Source organism: Nelumbo nucifera, chromosome 1, assembly GCF_055504915.1.
Source record: "Nelumbo nucifera cultivar China Antique chromosome 1, China Antique-T2T, whole genome shotgun sequence".
Lineage (NCBI taxonomy): Eukaryota > Viridiplantae > Streptophyta > Magnoliopsida > Proteales > Nelumbonaceae > Nelumbo > Nelumbo nucifera.
Window position 1 is genome coordinate 207,425,040 of NC_142649.1, and position 18,542 is coordinate 207,443,581.

Below are 18,542 nucleotides of genomic sequence, written 5' to 3' on the forward strand. Positions count from 1 at the left end.
ATTCAACAAACGCGTTCTGTACAGTAAATACATTGAAAATGTGGAAATCTTTGTTCCCACGTGTCTTGCATCATTTGTAAGAATTAGATAGAGCCATTCCACGATTCGTTTTTCATCCGAGCCATAAAAGATGATGCAACTTTAGGTTGGGCTAATTGATATACTGACCCGAGTTATGATAGACTAGGATCCGAGTCCATAAGAAAACACATGAACAAGGTCTCGACACTCAGACTACATAGCGCGCTTCAGAACTGGTCGTAATTGATCGGGCTTATCTGGTCTTACCAAATAAGACCTGTTCATAAAGGACGGACCTTTAGCCTGGTAATATCTTAAAATGTTCTCATAACCCTAATTTTACATTATATGAAGTTATTAGTTTGAAATAGGAACTTTGGTCTGGAGACACAGGATCCGTATTAGAAGTCCATAATTACTTCTATGAAACCAATCACAAGACAAGCTATATTTTCAGGTGAAATTTTGCAACAACCAAACTTATCAGTGAGTTAGGTTATATATCAAAACAAATTCAAAAGATGTGCTGTGAAGAACCATGTCCTTACGGGGACATGCTCCACTCTGAGGTGATTATGCATCCACAACTCAAATATTAGTGCTAGACCTTTAGGAGCAGAACCATGTCCTTACGGGGACATGCTCCACTCTGAGGTGATTATGCATCCACAACTCAAATATTAGTGCTAGACCTTTAGGAGCAGAGAGCCACCAGCATCCACCTCCGCACCCCTGTACTGGAAACAACAAATTCAGTATAATAACAATGAGCATTTCTTCTAAGAAATCCTCCTACAGTTTGTTAGAAATCTTGAATATATATCATGCCAACTATGAAACTTGAACGAAAACCTTGAAACATAGTCAAGCAGGATGCATCTTCATGTTGGTGTCATGTCTAGGGATTTGCAGAGTGAGAAGTTCCCCAGCCAATAGATGAGTATGCCGACATGCCTTGAAAGGACTGACCACTATTGTTGCAGGGTACAGAGCCCCGGTTAAGGGGACTACCAGGCTCATCAGAAGACTCACTTGAGGTTCCTTGAGAGGGAGGGCTGCCTGTGGCAACCGGTGCCCCCAAGCCTACCATCGGTGATGCTGAGGTAGGCTCCCTTTTCAACATATCTGACTTAGGCTTTTTCCCATCTGCAATAAAGCTGCCGACGACAACCTGGTATTCAGTCCAATGAAATATTTAGTAATTAATTCAGAGATGAAAGGAAAACTGAGAAGGATGAACAAATCTGAAAGACACCTGCACAGGTGTTGCTGCCATTAGCATTCCTGCCACTCCACCACCCAAAACTCGACCATCTGATCCTGCCAATGACACACTCAATCCACCAGTTCTGCTGCGGGTGCCACCACTCTCTGTAAGTAAAAATGAACCTGATAGAGAGATTATCTCGAACCGGCCCTGCATCAACCATTTTTCAAATGGTTGGACAATAATGGAATGTAAAGTAAGAACAGTAACTCCAAAGAACAATTTCATGTCCATATGGTATCACAGACATCAACACAAAGAATTCCAAAGTTTACCTAACAAATCATGTATTTGGGAAAAGATTAAAGTGCTTCTTTTGACTCCAGTAGTTTTAATTGATCGTAGAATATAATTGCTGCAGAGATGCATATGCACACTCTGCACTTTCATTTCCCTTAAGGTGAGAAGACATGTTTCAGTCATACCGAAATGAATGAGAGGGTTAAAGTTTTAAAAGACGAGACATAAGCCAAGCGTAGATATGACAAAAAAGAAAACAATTTTTTGCCCCGCCCCCCAAAAAATAAAATAAAATAAAATAAAACAAAAACTACAAAACCACAACCTGGAGTTGCCTTTTAAAACAGCATCTTTAAAGATATTTACCCAGTCTTAATCCACATTCAGCCCTTGTCGAGTCTCTAACTCAATTGGACTTGAGTAAATAGCCAAGGTTCCAGTCACCTTCACTGTTTCTAAATACTCCTATTCCTGAATTTTCTAGGTTACCAAGGCTACAATTATCAAAATTTATTTGATTTACTTGCAGTTGGTACTTGGAACACATGTTGTCACTGAAGGGATCCTGGTTGAAGAGGAATTATCAATGATTTGTCAACCCTTGATATAATCTGTAGAGAAGTGGGAATAAGGTTTTGATGATTTAACATAATATGTTGCCTTTACACAACTTTCTACAAGACCCTCTCTGGATTGGGCCTTATTCCCCCCCCCCCCCCCCCCCCCCCCAAACAATCTACAAGGTTACTGCCCTTGTGCATCTTTCTAATATCTTCCCATCTATTAAAATTGCAATATTGGTATTAACAAACAATGCAACTAAGAACCGACTCTCCATACAAACTAACCATGATAGTTTGTATATATTAGACCCACACTGGTTATTGCTTCTTGATGCATGTCATTTATGAGATCAATATATATTAGACCCGGCCCATGAACATATACTGGAAGCTTTTTTCTTTCCTAAAACCTACCAAATGACCTCTCTAGGGATCCTCTGTCCAGGCTTTTTCTAAATCAATAAATACCATATAACAATCTCTCCACTATTCTCTAAACTGACATATTAATCTCTCAAGTAAAATAAAGGTAGAGCATTTAAAATTGATCCCACTGGAAGGACAAATGATGCAGGGATGTGTTGAATTATAATATCAATATCTTACTATCCCACTATAAAAATTCCACTATTCTCTAAAATGAATTATAATATCAATATCTTACTATCCCACAATGAACCTCCCTTTATCATGGTTAAGGTTCCCTTTAGATTTAGAGTGTTCACCAGCTGGGGTCTCCTAGGCTTGGATGTGTTGATGTGATGAGTATACTTGTAAATCTGTCTGACTTGGACAGATGCTGAGTCTATCACTGAGTTGACTAATGGACACAGATCCAAGCCTAGACTAAGGTCTCCATGTAACACTGCCTTGGAGACCCCCCCCCCATCTTGTGAACAAGCAAGAGATCAACTGTAAGAGAAAGAAAAAGAGATAGAAACACGCTGGAGAGAGAGAGTCAGCGTTACCTGTTATGCAATGATGAAGCCTTCTCTATAAGAAGGCATGCCATCCTTATGTCAGTTAAAAACAAGTACACCTTTCTCCAATAAAGCTGCAGCCTGCAACTTTTGTTCCATAGGTCCTTAACCCATATAACCAATAAAAAGTTAAAAAAAGGTAGGCCCATGTAACTTTTGTATCACTACCACTTTCATCAATTAAAAGCTGGTATCTATTTAAAAAGCGAATAAGTTTAGAGGACTTAAGATGCCCATAGGCTTCTTTTCTAATAACAAGTCCCATGGGCTGAAAAAATGAGCCTTAAAATGCTAATTAGAAAAACATAAAGAAAAAATGAGCCCAGACAAGTTAATAAAGCCATTTACTAATAAAAATATAATAATAAGTTTACAAACTATAAGAGACAAGTAATTTTAAAGGTAGTATAAATTAAAATATAAATTTTAGGAAGCATGTCTACAAATCCATATTTTTCATCCTTGCCCAGTCAGACACCTAGACATGTATCATATTCCGATTCCTGCTTCCGAGTCCATGCAGCATGAACCTAGGTCTGAGTGGACTAGATCTAGAAAACTCCAGATCACTCTTTGATAATTGAACCGAGAGCATCCTGCTGAAGCTTTCCAGTGCAAGCACAGTGGATCATTTAAATGGTAACCAACTAAAATCCCTGCCTATAGAAAGTGGAGTGCAAGAACCCCACTGATAGGCATGCAGGCAGAACTGTATTGAGCCTTGAAAATTTTCTTTTTAGGCTGATAATCACTTTTGTTGTGTGTTTGTCAGTAAAGTGCTCAGAAAGATGTTTGCGTCCTTAATGGAATGAGTTAGATATACTACCTTGACTGGTGGTGGAAAACCCTGGCATTCCTCTCTTGACAAATGGTCAACAAATCCACATAATGAAAACTTCTCTACATGTTTTTACTCTAACAAGGCACCAATACCACCTTGGTAGGAGGAGCTGCATATTTTGAGACTCTAGATAGGAAAAGAGCTAAAAAGTATTTCCATAGTTACATTGGAAATAAAATTTCAGATTTCAGTAGCAAAGCTAAAATAGATTAGGAGATGGGTTACATACCCCCCCCCCCCCAATGAAAGGTGCAGGTTGCATGCCTGAGAGATAAGGCACCAAGCCATGTTTCTTTTTGAAACAAATTTCAGGTGTTGATTCTTGCAGGCAACTTCCCAGCAAAAAATGTTGAACTTTAGGAGGGATTAAGACTTTGAAAACCATTGTAAGAAAAAAAGATTCAGATAACCATTATTGTGGCAAAACATCAAGAAAGAGGGAGAAAAAAGGAAGCATGAAAAGAAGAAATCTTCAAGAAGGAAGGGAGGAGGGAGAGCCTTCTCTTCAGCCCACAGGCAACTTCAACAAACATTTTGTTCCACAATATCAACTTTAAAATTCCAATTACAATTTACAACTCTATTTATAGACTAAACATGAGGGCCAAGATCTCCATTTACAGATGCCAATTTCAACTAGGAAACTAATCCAAAAAAGATCTAAACCCATCAAAACTAAAGCAATCCAATTGATATCCCGTTGGCACACTCAAATAAAATTAATTTAGTGCAAACTTGAACTATAAAAGAAATTAAATGTTTTAAAAATCAAAATAAAATTTAAAAACTCAAAATAAAATTAAAATAACATTATTTCAAAAAAGTGCAAACTTGGATTATAAAAGAAACTAAATGTTTTAAAAAAAGCCCATTGGCTTAAATTATAATACATAAATATAACATTATAACATATTCAAAGTGAACATGTAGAAATAAAATCTAACATATAAAACATATTCAAGCATTCAACAACTCAAGCATGTGAAACTTTCAATTTGTTTATTTCTCTCTCAATTGCATTATTTCAGGTAGCTAATGTGATGATAAACATCTTGCATTCCTAATTCTACAAGTTGGCCCATATATAAAGATATGTTTTGTCAGTTTAGGATTAGGAATCACATTAATGAAGAATGGATGAGAAAACACTAGCGAGGGGAGAGTGGGGTTCTGTCCCCTCACTAGAAACAGCAGGCATGTGCAATCTCAAAAAGGATGCACTTGGTTTTAGGCTATGCACCTAGGAGCACCTTTTACTATACTTGAAAAGAAAAAGAGAAGAAGAACAAAGGAAGAGAAGGAGAAGAGAAGAAAAAATGAGAGAAAGAGTAGAATGAATAAGTTCGAGCCCCTCATTGCCTTTTATATATGACTCAATAAAATAAGGTACAATGACAAAAATACCCCGATCGACAATGATAGAAAAAAAAAACAAAATAACAGCTTGAAACAATAAAAATAAAGATGGGGAGCATATGACTACACTCCCCCTCTAATTGGGAGTAGATAATAAGCATTCCCAATTTGCGTAAATCTGTCTCCATCCTGACTATAGTCTGCTTTGGTAAAGAGATCAGCAAGTTGCATATCAGAGGCAACATATGGCAAGCACACTTCTTGAGGGGCAACTCTCTCCCTAATAAAGTGTCGATCCACCTCAATATATTTTGTCATGTCATGTTGTATTGAGTTATGGGCAATATTAATGGTAGCTTGATTGTCACAATTCAAGTAAGGATATCAGCCATAATACCTCTACCACTCCAAGAACCATGGATCTATGATCAACTTCAGCACTTGAATGGGCAACTACATTTTGTGTCTTACTTCACCATGAAACCAGATTTCCTCCAACAAAGGCACAATACCCAAAGGTAGACCTACTATCATCTACACATCCAGCCCAATCAGCAACAATGTACACCTTAATCTTCATATGAGCATTATTTTTGAAGAGCATTCCACTACCTAGACACCTCTTTAGATAGGCTAGAATCCTCTCAACAGCCAACAAATGAGTGGTCTTGGAGAATGCAAGTACAGACGAACAACATAAGAAATGTCAGGCTAAGTCAGATAGAGATACAAAAGCTTGCCTACCAGCCCATACATGGTCTTGTCGTCAAGAGGCTCACCCCTCCTGCGCTTATCTTATCATTCAACTCAATGGGAGAATTTGCATGTTTAACCCCCATTTTTCTTGATTCTTCCAAAAGGTCATGAACATATTACCACTAGGAAAGAAAATACCATGTTTAGATCTAGCCACCTCAATTCCCAAAAAATACCAAAGATGTGTCAAAGAGGAACCACTTTTCTTAATAAAGAGTATAATCTAAGTGGGCCTACACATAACCAAATTTCTCCAGAGCCAATCTTAACCTATCAAACCAAGCCCTTGGAGATTGCTTTTAACCATACAATGCTTTCTTGGTCTATAAACTTTCAAGCAAGCATTTGTATCATAGAAACCAAGAGGTAATTCCATATACACCTCTTCCTATAAACCAGCATTCTTGACATCCATTTGGAACATATGTCATTCTTGACATCTGTATCAGTGTTCATCTTAGCAACTAGTGCAAAAATTTCAGAGTAATCAATGCCATAGGCTTGTGTGTAACCCTTTGCAACAAGTCAGGATTTATATCTTTCAACTCATCCATCTGCATTATGTTTCACAGTGGATACCCGTATGCAGCCAACCGGTTTCTTTCCTTCAGGTTGATTAACCAACTCCTATGTTTCATTTTTAATAAGTGCATTAATTTCCTCCTTCATTGCATCCTTCCACTCAAGCACATATAAAACTTCTTGAACAGCTTTAGGAATGAATATAGTAGAAATGGATGAGAATTAGGATTTATAGGATTTTTTTTATCAATAAACACAAAATTCATTAATATTGGAAAAAAAACTACAGGGAAGAAGAGCTAAAGATTCTTAACACTCAGAACCTTACAATTGAGCCCAAAACCCAGAATTTCTAAAAACTCCTTGCCTAGCCAATCCATCAGCAAAGGAATTCGCATTTCTTTTAACCCAAGTACATGGGGAATACTACCCCCTTAACCTCCTCCACCTCAAATTTTGTCTCCAACCACTCCCTATCTACTAATCTCAGCCTTGGTCAATCCATACCCTATTACTTGAGGGTTTTTTGTATAAAGACCTAAAGTGGTTAGCAAACTCCCTAGCAATCTCCCTTTGATCAGATAAGGTTATTCCCTCTATTTCCAAGTTTGAAATAAAATTCTTCCTTCTTCTCCCACTTGCCAAACAATGAAAAAATTTTGTAATCTTGTCCCCCTCCTTCAACCACCTACACCTTGACTTCTGTTTCCAATTGACTTCCTCCTTAAACAACTCATCCTCCAATTGTTTCCGCAGATTTCACCTCTATTCTTTGTCCTCCTGTGTTAAATCTTCCCTCCCCTCCTTCCCATCTAGCTTTTCCAATTGATCAATTACAGTTTGCTTTCTTTCTTCCAACCTCCCAAATTATAAGTTGTTCCATTCCTTGATTTTACCCTTCAATAGTTGTAATTTCTTATGGAACCTCATTCCCTTCCATTCTTCTACAGGGACACTCTCTAACCACCACCACTCCTTGATTTTATTAATAAAACTCGGATAAAGCAGCCACATGTTCTCAAATCTGAACAGGGCAGGACCTATGCTTCCCATCTCTTCCACACCAATCAAGATATGGTCTGAAGTTACTTTTAGAAGTGCTCTAGAGGCCAAGCTACCCCAATGTTCCTCCCAATCCACCGAAAAAAGAAACTTGTCCAACTTAGAGCAAATGGGATTCACTTGTAAATTGGACCAAGTGTAACTACTACGGGCCAATGGAATCTCTTTAAGTTCAAAGCTTTCCACAAATTGATTAAACTTCCTCATGCTCGTGGTCACCCTCTGTATAAGATTATTTGTTTCTTCTGAAAACCTAATTACATCGAAATCGCCTCCTAAACATCATGGTCCATCCCACACTCCCCTTACAACCCCCAATTCTTCCCATAGATTCCTCCTCTCTCTATAATCATTAGGTCCATAGACATTTGTTAACACCCATTCAAAGCCATCCTCCACCTGCTTAAGATTCAATGAAACTAAGAATTCGCCTATAAATTCCTCCGTTGCTATACACACCTCACTCTTCCATAAAGTTATTATTTCCCCAATAGATCCCCATGAAGGTGCAGTAGCCCAACCCCCCTAGCTCTCCATATACTCCTAGCCCACCTAGCATCAAAATCTGCTCTTTTGGACTCCCGAGTCATAATTATATCCGGGTTAACCTTTTTGGTTACCTCTTTAATTACTGCCTTCTTCCTAGCACTACCCAACCCTCTAACATTCCAGCTGACAATTTTCATTTTACTGTCTTATTCTTTTCCCCTCAAACCCATAAACTCCTTACTTTACCCCCTTCCTCCTATCCCCCTTGATACAAGTATTCTTATCCCCTCCAAAATCTCTCATCAATCTTTCAACCTCATTCAGTTTTCTCTTCCTCACCATACCCCCCTCCTTTTGCAAAAAAAAAATTGAGATCATTTGGATCTTTTAATTTGCACCCTAGTTTTCCCACAAAAGCTGCCACAATATCCTCACTATTCACCTTCATAAACTCTTGCTCTTCAAAGCCCCCATCCTCATTTGTTTCTTCACCTCCTCCTACCCCCATAATCTCATTTCCTATACTTAGATCTTCTATCCTTTACTTTTGTGTGTTATTTTCCCCAAGCTCATCCACTAACCTCCTAAAGATTTCCCAAAGTCTTGTATCTCTATCTCTACCTTCCTCTTCCCCTTCACCTTTACCCCTACCCTCACCACTTCTATTCCTCTCCTTTGTTTCCTTTTCTCCACCATGGGCTTCATCCTCTGGAATGGGACTGGGATCTGGCACAGCAGCCAAGAGACAATCATTAGTAACACAAAACGAATGGACACAGATACCTAACTTTTGTTGAAGCCGAGGAGGGTTACAGGGTCTGAAAGTGGAATCCGACACTCCCTGTACTGGTTTGCGAGTGTGTCCTAAATCCTTAAGATGGAACTGAGCTGGTAAATTTCCTTTCGGTTGTTAATCACAGGGACTACTCTTTGTACCCAGTTGTTTATTCCTTGTTGAAGCGTTCCTGTTTTGCCATTGAAAAGCCTCAAGTCCTTCCTTACTAACATCCTGCCTATCAAACTAGTTCGGCAAAGGAGCTTCTATCTTTGAGAGCAAATTTCCTTCCCCTAGCATTTGTTTGCATTCTACTATATTGACCTCCTCTCTTCCTACAGTTCGAGACTTCGCACCAAAGAGGACTTCATTTCTAGCTTCTTCCGAAAAGCAGTGCCTTAGGTTTAGTGTGTCTTCCAAATCATCTTCTTCGTCAACCCTATCCACGCTACAAGCCACCCAAACCAATTTCCGAAACCTTTCTTGCAAGCACACTAGATTGAGCACTCCTTAGAGCTTGCCAACTTGAGACGGAATGCTCCGCACCTTGTGAATCTTCATCTGAGCGCACAACCCACTGCCATTGACGTCTGGGGCCAATCTTCGATGCCTAGTCGAAACCAGCCCTAACAGGCTTCGATGGAGAAGAAGCTAGACCATTCTTTCAGTCTAGTGTCGCATGAAACTTGCCCCTACCCATACGATCACTTAAACAATCCTATGGGCTGACTAATACCTCCAATATTGAATCGGGTCTAATTTGGTTTGGTTCAGAATCACCCTTGCGCCCCTTAATACTGATCGACCCACCCCTTCTTTTGGCCACGTCAGCATAGGAAGCCCGGCCCACCTTCTCACCTGTTAATTTGAAATTTTTTGAAAATTTTTCCTTAAGGTGTAGTATGTAAAGAAACTAAGATGTGCAATGGGCAGTGGAGGTAGTGCATCTCTGTTTCCCCTTATGAACTACAATGGGAAGGTCAAGACATCAGTAGAAGGCAAAGACTCAGGAATAGGAGGCGAAGCTGTAGTATCTAAATTTGGTGCCACAGAGGAAGCTGGAACTGACGTGGGCTATTCAAGAGTACCAAAACCAACTCGCCTCCACCTATGAAAAACCTGCAACTTCTTACATTTCTAACAATAATCCTCAACACAATTCCTTTTCAAGAACAGGAATAGGTAAGGGAACTTCAGGAACAAAGACACCCCTCTCATTTCTCTCCCCCTGAGATGAAAACCCTCCAAATAAGGAACATCCTAAAAAATGGTGACATCCATAGACATAAATCAAGGGCCAACAATCGGACCATAACATCAATATCTCTTTTAATTTTGTGCATAACCAAGAAATATGCATTTGGTAGCTTTAGGATCAAATTTAAAACGATGAGGCCCCAAAATCTGAACAAAACAAGTGCACCCAAAGACTTCAAGAGGAATGGTAAACAAGTCTTTCCCAAGATACAATAAAGTGAAAGGTTCTTTCATATCAAAACCAAGAGAAAGGACTTGGTTAATGAGATACGCAATTTAACATAATGCTTCTTACAACCTCAAGGATGTGTCTATTTTTTTCTCTCAGGTACCCCATGCTATTCTTTAGTGAAGTACTCATTGGCATTACCTGACCTAAAAGCTTTGATTCGAACTCCAAACTGAGTGACCACCATTTGGTGGAAGGTACAAGTTAAAATATGAACCTCGTAACAGGAACGCATAAGATATACCCAAGAGAAACGAAAATAATCATAAACAGATAAAAGGAAATACTTATATCCCCCCATAGCAATGATGCGATATGGTCCCCAAACATCAATATGCACAATTTCAAAAGTAAGAATGCTTCTTCTATTACTCAAAGTACAGATTGATCTACAATGCTTTGCTAGCTCATAACTCTCACACTTTACACTAGACACTTGAACTGATTCAAACAAAATAGGAAAAAGACTCCTTAAAGACCCAAAAGACAATTTGTGCCTGAGGCGGAAGGCGCAAGGCGAGGCACATGCTTTTTTAAGAAAGGCACAAAACTACAAATAAAAAGCTAAAAAATACAAATTAAGTCAAAAAAATGCTAAACAAAATTTTAAAATTGCAAAAAAAATCAAAAAAATATTAAGCATAATGTTAATAAAAAATACTAACATAAATTTTAAAATTAATGTTTTAAAAAACCAATTATCTAAAACCCACAATCTCTTTTTTCCTTAATTGCATTGCTTCAAGTAGCTAATGTGATGTAAAACATGTTGCCCTCTTGATTCTATGAGTCGCCTTTGTACCACACCCCTCGAGGCAAGCCTAGACAAGTCTATGTTAGGGTTTGAAATTCTTATTTCTCACATGAAAAATAATGATTTTAAAACTTTAATTGTCTTTTAAGAAGATATTTTATTGGAATAAATGAATGAACAACATTAGAAAATAGGAGGTTCTCGAAGCTTTAGTGAGCGAGAGAAGCGAGCGAAATTTTAAAAAGGCGCACTCTTGGAATGAAGCACAAGGCACATCATCAAGCGCATACCTAGGCGCACCAGGTGTGCACCTTTTGAAAGGGGTGCACCTAGGACCTGGGCAAGGCACATACCCCAAAATGCGCCTAGGCACGCCTGAGGCGCACCATTTAAATCATTGTAGAAAACACAATGATTAGGGAAAAAAGGTCACTGAACAGTTCTAATTTTTAGTAATGCTACTAATAAAAGTAGGTTTGTACCAAGTTTGGGCATATGCAAAGTTGATGATAAAGTAAAGGCATTGGACACTTTAATGTCTCCCTTGCCAGAGATGGGAGCAAGAGAGCCATCAACAATAAAGATTGTCTCTACTGGGACAAATGATAAGAGGAAAACAATGAGGCTAAACTAGTCATATGGTCAAAGGCACAAAAATCTACTATCTAAACAAAATCAATGTTACCTGGAGATGAGGCATGATAGGCAGTCGCTCTTGTACCTGAATGTGCAAAAGCTAAAGTGGAAGTGAGAGGACTAGATAATTTACTATCTAAACAAAATCATTTCCCTTCTTGTTGCATTTCCCCCGTTTCCTTCATACTATCCCAAATGTCCTTAGCAGTCTTTGCACAAAGGTAGTTTCTATTGATATGAGGCTGCATTGAGTTGTAGAGCCAAGTCATAACTAGATAATTTTCCTTCATACTATCCCAAATGTCCTCGGTTGGCTTCTTAGTGTCACCATTTACATACCCTAACTTACCCCTCCTCCAGTGGCCATCATAGCTTCTTGATCCCATTCAAGATACTTTGTTCCATTAAACATTGGTCATAATCTGGAAAGAGTTGTTGTCTGTCACACTACCAGCCCCAATGGATTTAAACTCATTTCCAGCATACTCCATGCTGAACTGAGCAAGGTATTAGACAGCCCAACTTCTTTCCGATAGAAAAGAATTAAAAAACAATACAGAAGCCAAGCTGTTATCAATTTGATGTCACTCAAAACTGGTTGTTCCAACAAGGAAAAGCCAGAGAAATAATTTTGAGAACACAAGAAAACTCCAAGCGCTACTTCCAGAAGCTTCTATATGTCCTCCACTTGCTGTTGATATCTAAAACAGTCAGAAAACCACCCAGAAAACACTGAGCACCACCTTCAAATTGAGGTTTAACCCTTAAACCCCAACCAAACAAGTATCTTTGATACTTCCTGGTCACTGGGCAAAAACAGAGTTCAAAAAAGTGCTAGAACAATGCACCAATCTCCATTGACCTCCAAGAATCAGGCAAAAAAGGTATGAAACTCCAGCCCTAATAGAGTTTCATGCAGCCAGTTGGGCTAAGCATATATGAGACCTAAACCTGCTCCAATACCAACTTGAAAAGAATTGATGTAGCAGTCTTATGTTTAGTATGAAACCTCTTCAGAAAAAGAAAAGAAAAGAAAAGAACAGAGGAAAAGAAGAAGAAGAGAAGAAACAATGAGAGAGAGAGAGCAGAATGAATCAGTTCTGTTGCACCCCTCATTGCCTTTTATATATGACTTGATAAAAGAAGATATAATGATAAAAATACCCCTATCAACTATGAATGAACAACATTAGCAAATAGGGTGTGTGCCTTCTGAAAAGACTGTTAGGTTCAAAAAATGCAAAAAAAAACATCAAAATTTTCAAAAAGGCACACCTGGGCTGAGGCGCCTTTTAAAAGGGCTGCGCCTAGGACCTAGGTATGCGCATACCCTAAAATGCGCCCTACCTGTGCGCCTAGGTGCACCTGAGGCACACCTTTTAAATCACTGTCCAGCACACCTCCCAAATACTCCCCCAATTTCAGAATTCCCTGGGTTCCTAAGCTGCAACCATCAAAATTCATCTTGGTAATAGGTTGGATTAGAGGCATCAACAGAACAGATACTCTTATCCTCATAGAGGAGCAGCAATGGCTTGCCAATAGATATAGACTTTTGTTTCTAGGTATTCAACATCTTCATTGGTTATCAATATGATTATGATTCCCTAATACCTGTAGCAGGAACCAAGAATTTCGTCTTGGAGTGGAGAGAGTAATTATATGGACAAGATGTGATAACATTTTTTTTATAATTAGTGAACACGTTATTAAACCAATTAAAAAATAGTAACATAAAAATGCATCAAGTACATACTTATGATTGTTATCATAGAATTATGTATATGCTTATGATTTATTTCTTGTCAAGGTGCCTAGGTGATTCTAGGCAACAGTGGAATGCCTAAATGTGCAGGTACCTACTTGGTAGAACTTAAAAAAGAAAAAACTAAATTCTGGGTTAGTTCTATAACTATACATATCAGATAGCAATAATAGACGTTGAAAAAATAGCAATGCTATTTAGTAGTAATATTAGCTTACCTCTCAAAAGTATATTAAATCATTGCATCTAAAAGACAATAAAATAAAAATTTTGTTACAACAAAATACAATAACATTTTAAGTTAATTAGTTTCAATATGTCAAACACGACACTATATAATAATAAGTACTTAATAAAGCAATTGCACATTAAAAAATTATTAGTAATTAATATTTTAAAATGCGAAGGTGTGTAATGAGGTTTTCCAGCATCCTAAGGCATACAGCACAAACCAAAACACGAGGCAATGAGGCATAAGCCTCCCAAATTTTTAATTAATAAATAATTTGAAATAAGATATAATAGATAAAAAATATAGTATATATCCAATAAAGTAGGAAAATTAAAAGAAATTAGAAATTTTCATATTTACAATTTTTTAATAATAAAACTATCAAATTCAAAAATATAGAATTGAAGTATCACTGCATGAAGTAGCATCATCCATAATTATATAAGCATCATCAGCCATCAATATACCGCCGGACAAAGTTGCAAATCAAAGTTTCAGATTTAACACTTCAAATAAATTGTACAACATTATTATAAACAATTGTGTCATCTCATAATCAAATGAATGTAATGCACTAAAAGAAAACAAAGTTATGGTGCCCCACTTCTATTTTTAACATTTTAAGAAGAGATGAAGTGATTTTTGTTGCCTAGTTGGACATCAAGTTATGAGGGTGGGCCTTGGTGCAACAGTTGGGTTGCTCCACTACAACCTGTGGGTGACCAGGGTTCAAATCTTGGAAACAGCCTCTCTATGTGCAGGAGTAAGGCTGTATACATCTGTCCCTCCCCAGATCCCACATTGGCGGGAGCATCGTGACTGGGCTGCCCTTAGTTGGGCAACAAGTTACTTAGCCAAGCACCTTTTTTAATATAAGCTATGGCATTCAAGCTAGTGTTTTAAAAAGCGCAAGGTGCAAAAAAGGTGCAAGGGCCATTTTGTACCTGAGGGGCAAGGCGCAAGGTGCAAAGCAAGGTGCACGCATATAATACCCACGATCTCTTTTTTTTTTCTCAATTGCATCAAGTAGCTAATGTGGCATGTTACATTCCTAATTCTACGAACCGCCTTTGCGCCACGCCCCTTGAGGCAAGCCCAAACAAGTCCGTGTTAGGGTCTTAAATTCTTAGTTTTCACACAAAAAATAATGATTTTATAGTTTTAATTGCTTTTAAGGAGATATTTTATTAGGATGAATGAATGGGCAACATTACCAAATAGGGGATTCTCGAATGGCCTATGGTGCGTCTTTTAAATGAGCTGCACGTAGGACCTGGGCGAAGCGCCTACCCTAAAATGGGCCTCGCCTATGCGCCTAGGCACGATTGAGGCGCACCTTTTAAATCACCGATTCAGGCAATGCACCCAACCAAGGGTACCTAAGTGATGCCTTGGCAACATTTTCTTTGTTTATTGATCAATGGGTGACTTGACAACTATAACAAAGTATAAAAGGATCCCTTCAAAAAGAAAGTATATAAGGAATTGCAAACAACAATGGTTCTAAATAACGATATTATCAAACTCGCAAGGCATTTATTAGTTAGACCATTAATAGAACAGTCAAATAATAAAGTATTTAAAAATAGTAATCAACCTTCAGCCATTGAGGAGATCACAAGTCACAATCCACTTAATGACTAATTCACTAATGATAAAGCAACAAGTTATTTAGATCATTCACTTAGCCATTATTAATAACCTCCAAGAGAGATGGGACTGAACTAATTGATTAATTCTTGATAAAATGAGACAAGCAATGGAGAGCAATGGGGTGGAGAAATTTTAATACCTTTTTTTCTTAAGAGAGTATAAGTATTTAGAGGAAAAGGTATTCTTGTTTACCCTTTTAGAAGGTAAGTTCTTCTATGGGAAAGAAAAGGTATTCTCGTTTACCCTTTGTAACTCATAGTAGTTCTTCCTCTGTTTTTCAGTATTAAAAAATGTAATATTCTTTAAATATATAAGGAATATGCATCTGGTTGACCATATTATATCTATGTTGTATGAGGCTAATCACTAATGATCTTTCTTAAGGCTGTATACAGAGTGGTGGATTTAGAATTGGGGGCAGAATTAGGTTAATTAGTTATCTGAATCTCCAGAATTTGTCATTGGGTGCTTTTTTCAGCATTGCATAATTCAAAGAGAAACACAGGAAATAAAAAACCTGATTAATCTTCATTTAGAGAAATTCAAATTCCTCCCAAAGGGTGAGCCATTTGAAACAGAACTGAAATTCATTCTGCTGCTGCAATGCAAATTCGAAACACAGGTTTAGTCTTTCTTTTTCCTTTTTAATTTTGTTTTCAATGGGAAACAATTAAAGTTTTACTGAACTTTTTGGAAGCTGATTTGTAGATAACTGTGGAAACATTATCATGTAATTTAAAATTAAGGGAGTAGCTGGCCTTGCCTAATATGACAAGTGCTATTGGCAATTAGGATGGAAATTAGGATTTATATTTATAGCATGATAGCACCAGAACAAAAATTGGCACATAATTATTGCTATCACATGCAGCCTAGATTAATAAAAGCATTTTTTCAACCAAACCTCATATGTTACAGTGCCACCAGAAGTTGCAGGTTGACGAAGGGTGACATTACAGATAGCACCATTTGCAGATAGAATACAGACTGTGCGCGATCCTTGCTGTGAAAAGGCCATAATTTTTGATGCTACATCCTACAAAACAAAAGAACTGAATTGGGGTAACATGTAAAAGTAAGATTTACTGTTACTGATTTTAAAAAGTAGGATAAAGATAATGTGATCTGATTACTACATTAAATTAAGTTAAAGGTAAGATAATATAATCTGGTAACTACATTAAATTGTTTGATTCCATACCAAATGTCAACCAGCACAGTCTAATCTGGGAAAAAAGAAGCAAATTGGACAAATGAAAAATTAAAAGAAATGAAGAGACACTGCTCATGTCATTATTCTTTGCCATAAGAAAATTTTAAATATATAGCTGCCATAATTCTCTGTTGTGGTTGAAGTAACATATGGTCATCCTAATCCCATACCAAATTAATAACTCCATAACAGCCAAAATAGTAGTTTCCGTACACAATGAAAATTATACTACTAAGATCTTTAAGTAAACCCATGACCTTACCAATAAGAAGTTAAATCTCAGTAAATGCCAAAATAAGCTAAAACCTTACAAAATCAGTGTGGCATGGAAAACTCCTGTTTTCAAATCTCAAAAAGACCCAAAACAACAAAGGAATTGAGATATGACAATTTAAAGAAATGACAACTGCACATCATATCATTGGTTGGTTGTCAGTACTACCAATCAACAGTACTTGCAAGAAAGACAACAAACCCAAGAAGACAAGCCATTCCAATTAGTAAAAAATGACACTCAAAAACCATGCCATCCATTAGTGACTAGTACAATTCACTTCAGATATGGAATTTGATGCATATACTGATGGATATGGTTAACATACCTCACCAGCTTTGACAGTGATGATATGTGGAGTAAAAGCAATTCCAGCAGCCCCTATCAGAAAACCAAGCTCATAATCAATATCTCTTGTAAAATATGACCACTATTGATAATAATAAAATAATAAATGAGACAAGTTGAAAACCATACCCAAAGCATCCAGTTGCTGCTTCTTTCCGGAACCCGGAGGCCGCCCTCTGTTCCGCTTATATGGAGGTTCGGATGACGGTGTAACTGGATGTGAGGGAGTAGTCGAATGTGAAGGAGCCACCGAGGATAGAGGAGCCAATGCCAATGCCATGCTGCCGTCAGGTCCATATTTCCTGGGTCTTCCTCTTTTCTTCTTCATTGGCTCACCCATGTTAAACCCACATGGTCTCAAACCCCCTGAAGACCCATCGGCATGATACGGCGAGTTGGAAGAATCCGACGGTCGGGAAACAGAATTGATCACAGAATTGAAGGGAAGACGCATGCTCTGCATCAATCCTGCAGAGTTGGGACTGAGCATTGAACCGTTGGGTATGCTCGACCCATATGGATTGGGACCCACCATCATTCCATGAGCTTCAGATGAAGTTAACCTTGTAGCTTCCCGTGCATCCATTCACAGAATTTAAATAGAAACAGTAATAAAAATATATAGAATTTCAATTTCTTTCCATCTTTCGCATCAGCCCAACTGTTGAAAAATCTGTTCAAATGCATCGGCAGATATAAATCAGAAAAAAATAAAAAGAAAAGATATGCACGAATTTGTTTCATTTCTTTTTCGCACCGAAATCTATTCGATCAAAAATGAAAAAAAAAAAAAAAACAAGCAGAAGAAAATGAGAAAATGACACTAAAAATAAATGGAAAGAAGAGAGAGAGAGAGAGAGAGAGAGAGAGAGAGAGAGAAAGAAACGGAACCTGGTTTAGTAGGCGCGGAAATGCAGAAGATATTTCTACTTTTCTAGGGTTTAGAGGGGAGAGACGTCTCGGATTTAGGGTTTAAACGACGTCCTCGCCTTTCTTCTTTTGCCCACCGACCCTCGCCTTCCCGAGATGGGAAAAATATGCGGGAAATGGTAATTATGTTTCCATTTCTACCTAAATAAATAAATAGTATTACTTATCTTCACATTTTCTAGCTTTACAGTTTATACTACCTACCTGATACCTCTACTTGCTTTTGATTTGGACATTGCAATTGGAAGGAACCCCTTTTCTGTATACAAATATAATACAAAAGCTCCCCCGTCTCTTCTCACTCCTTGATTGTTTTGTTGTCGTTAATGCATTTTTTTTTTCTATTTTTCTATTTATTTTCTCATTATTTATTTATTTA

The 18,542-nt window shown here is 37.7% G+C and overlaps 1 protein-coding gene across 3 annotated transcripts; it reads right to left on the reverse strand.

Annotated features, from left to right (window-relative positions):
* Positions 1-420: 420 nt before the first annotated feature.
* Positions 421-18,473, reverse strand: LOC104610373 (AT-hook motif nuclear-localized protein 10-like). 3 transcript variants are annotated; one of them, XM_088895988.1, is made up of 7 exons: positions 18,125-18,453; positions 17,363-17,906; positions 17,214-17,266; positions 16,303-16,434; positions 1,277-1,438; positions 874-1,192; positions 421-753 (listed from the first exon to the last, which is right to left on the reverse strand). In XM_088895988.1, the coding sequence occupies exons 2-6, from the start codon at positions 17,817-17,819 to the stop codon at positions 920-922; spliced, it is 1,077 nt and encodes a 358-aa protein (XP_088752114.1). In that variant the 5' UTR covers positions 17,820-17,906; positions 18,125-18,453; the 3' UTR covers positions 421-753; positions 874-919. The 3 variants fall into 3 exon arrangements, with proteins under 3 accessions (XP_088752114.1, XP_088752112.1, XP_088752113.1); XM_088895986.1 differs by having other exon boundaries at positions 421-758; XM_088895987.1 differs by having other exon boundaries at positions 421-1,192; positions 18,125-18,473.
* Between the last annotated feature and the right edge of the window lie 69 nt (positions 18,474-18,542).

What these genes read in the sequence shown, in the direction of transcription:
- LOC104610373 (XM_088895987.1), bottom strand. Translation starts at nt 17,819, where the DNA reads ATGGATGCACGGGAAGCTACAAGGTTAACTTCATCTGAAGCTCATGGA. An exon ending in GTGGCACTGTAACATATGAG is followed by an intron (nt 1,439 to 16,302) that starts GTTTGGTTGAAA and finishes TGGTTGATGCAG; the next exon opens with GGCCGGTTCGAGATAATCTC. An exon ending in TGGCAGCAACACCTGTGCAG is followed by an intron (nt 1,193 to 1,276) that starts GTGTCTTTCAGA and finishes ACTGAATACCAG; the next exon opens with GTTGTCGTCGGCAGCTTTAT.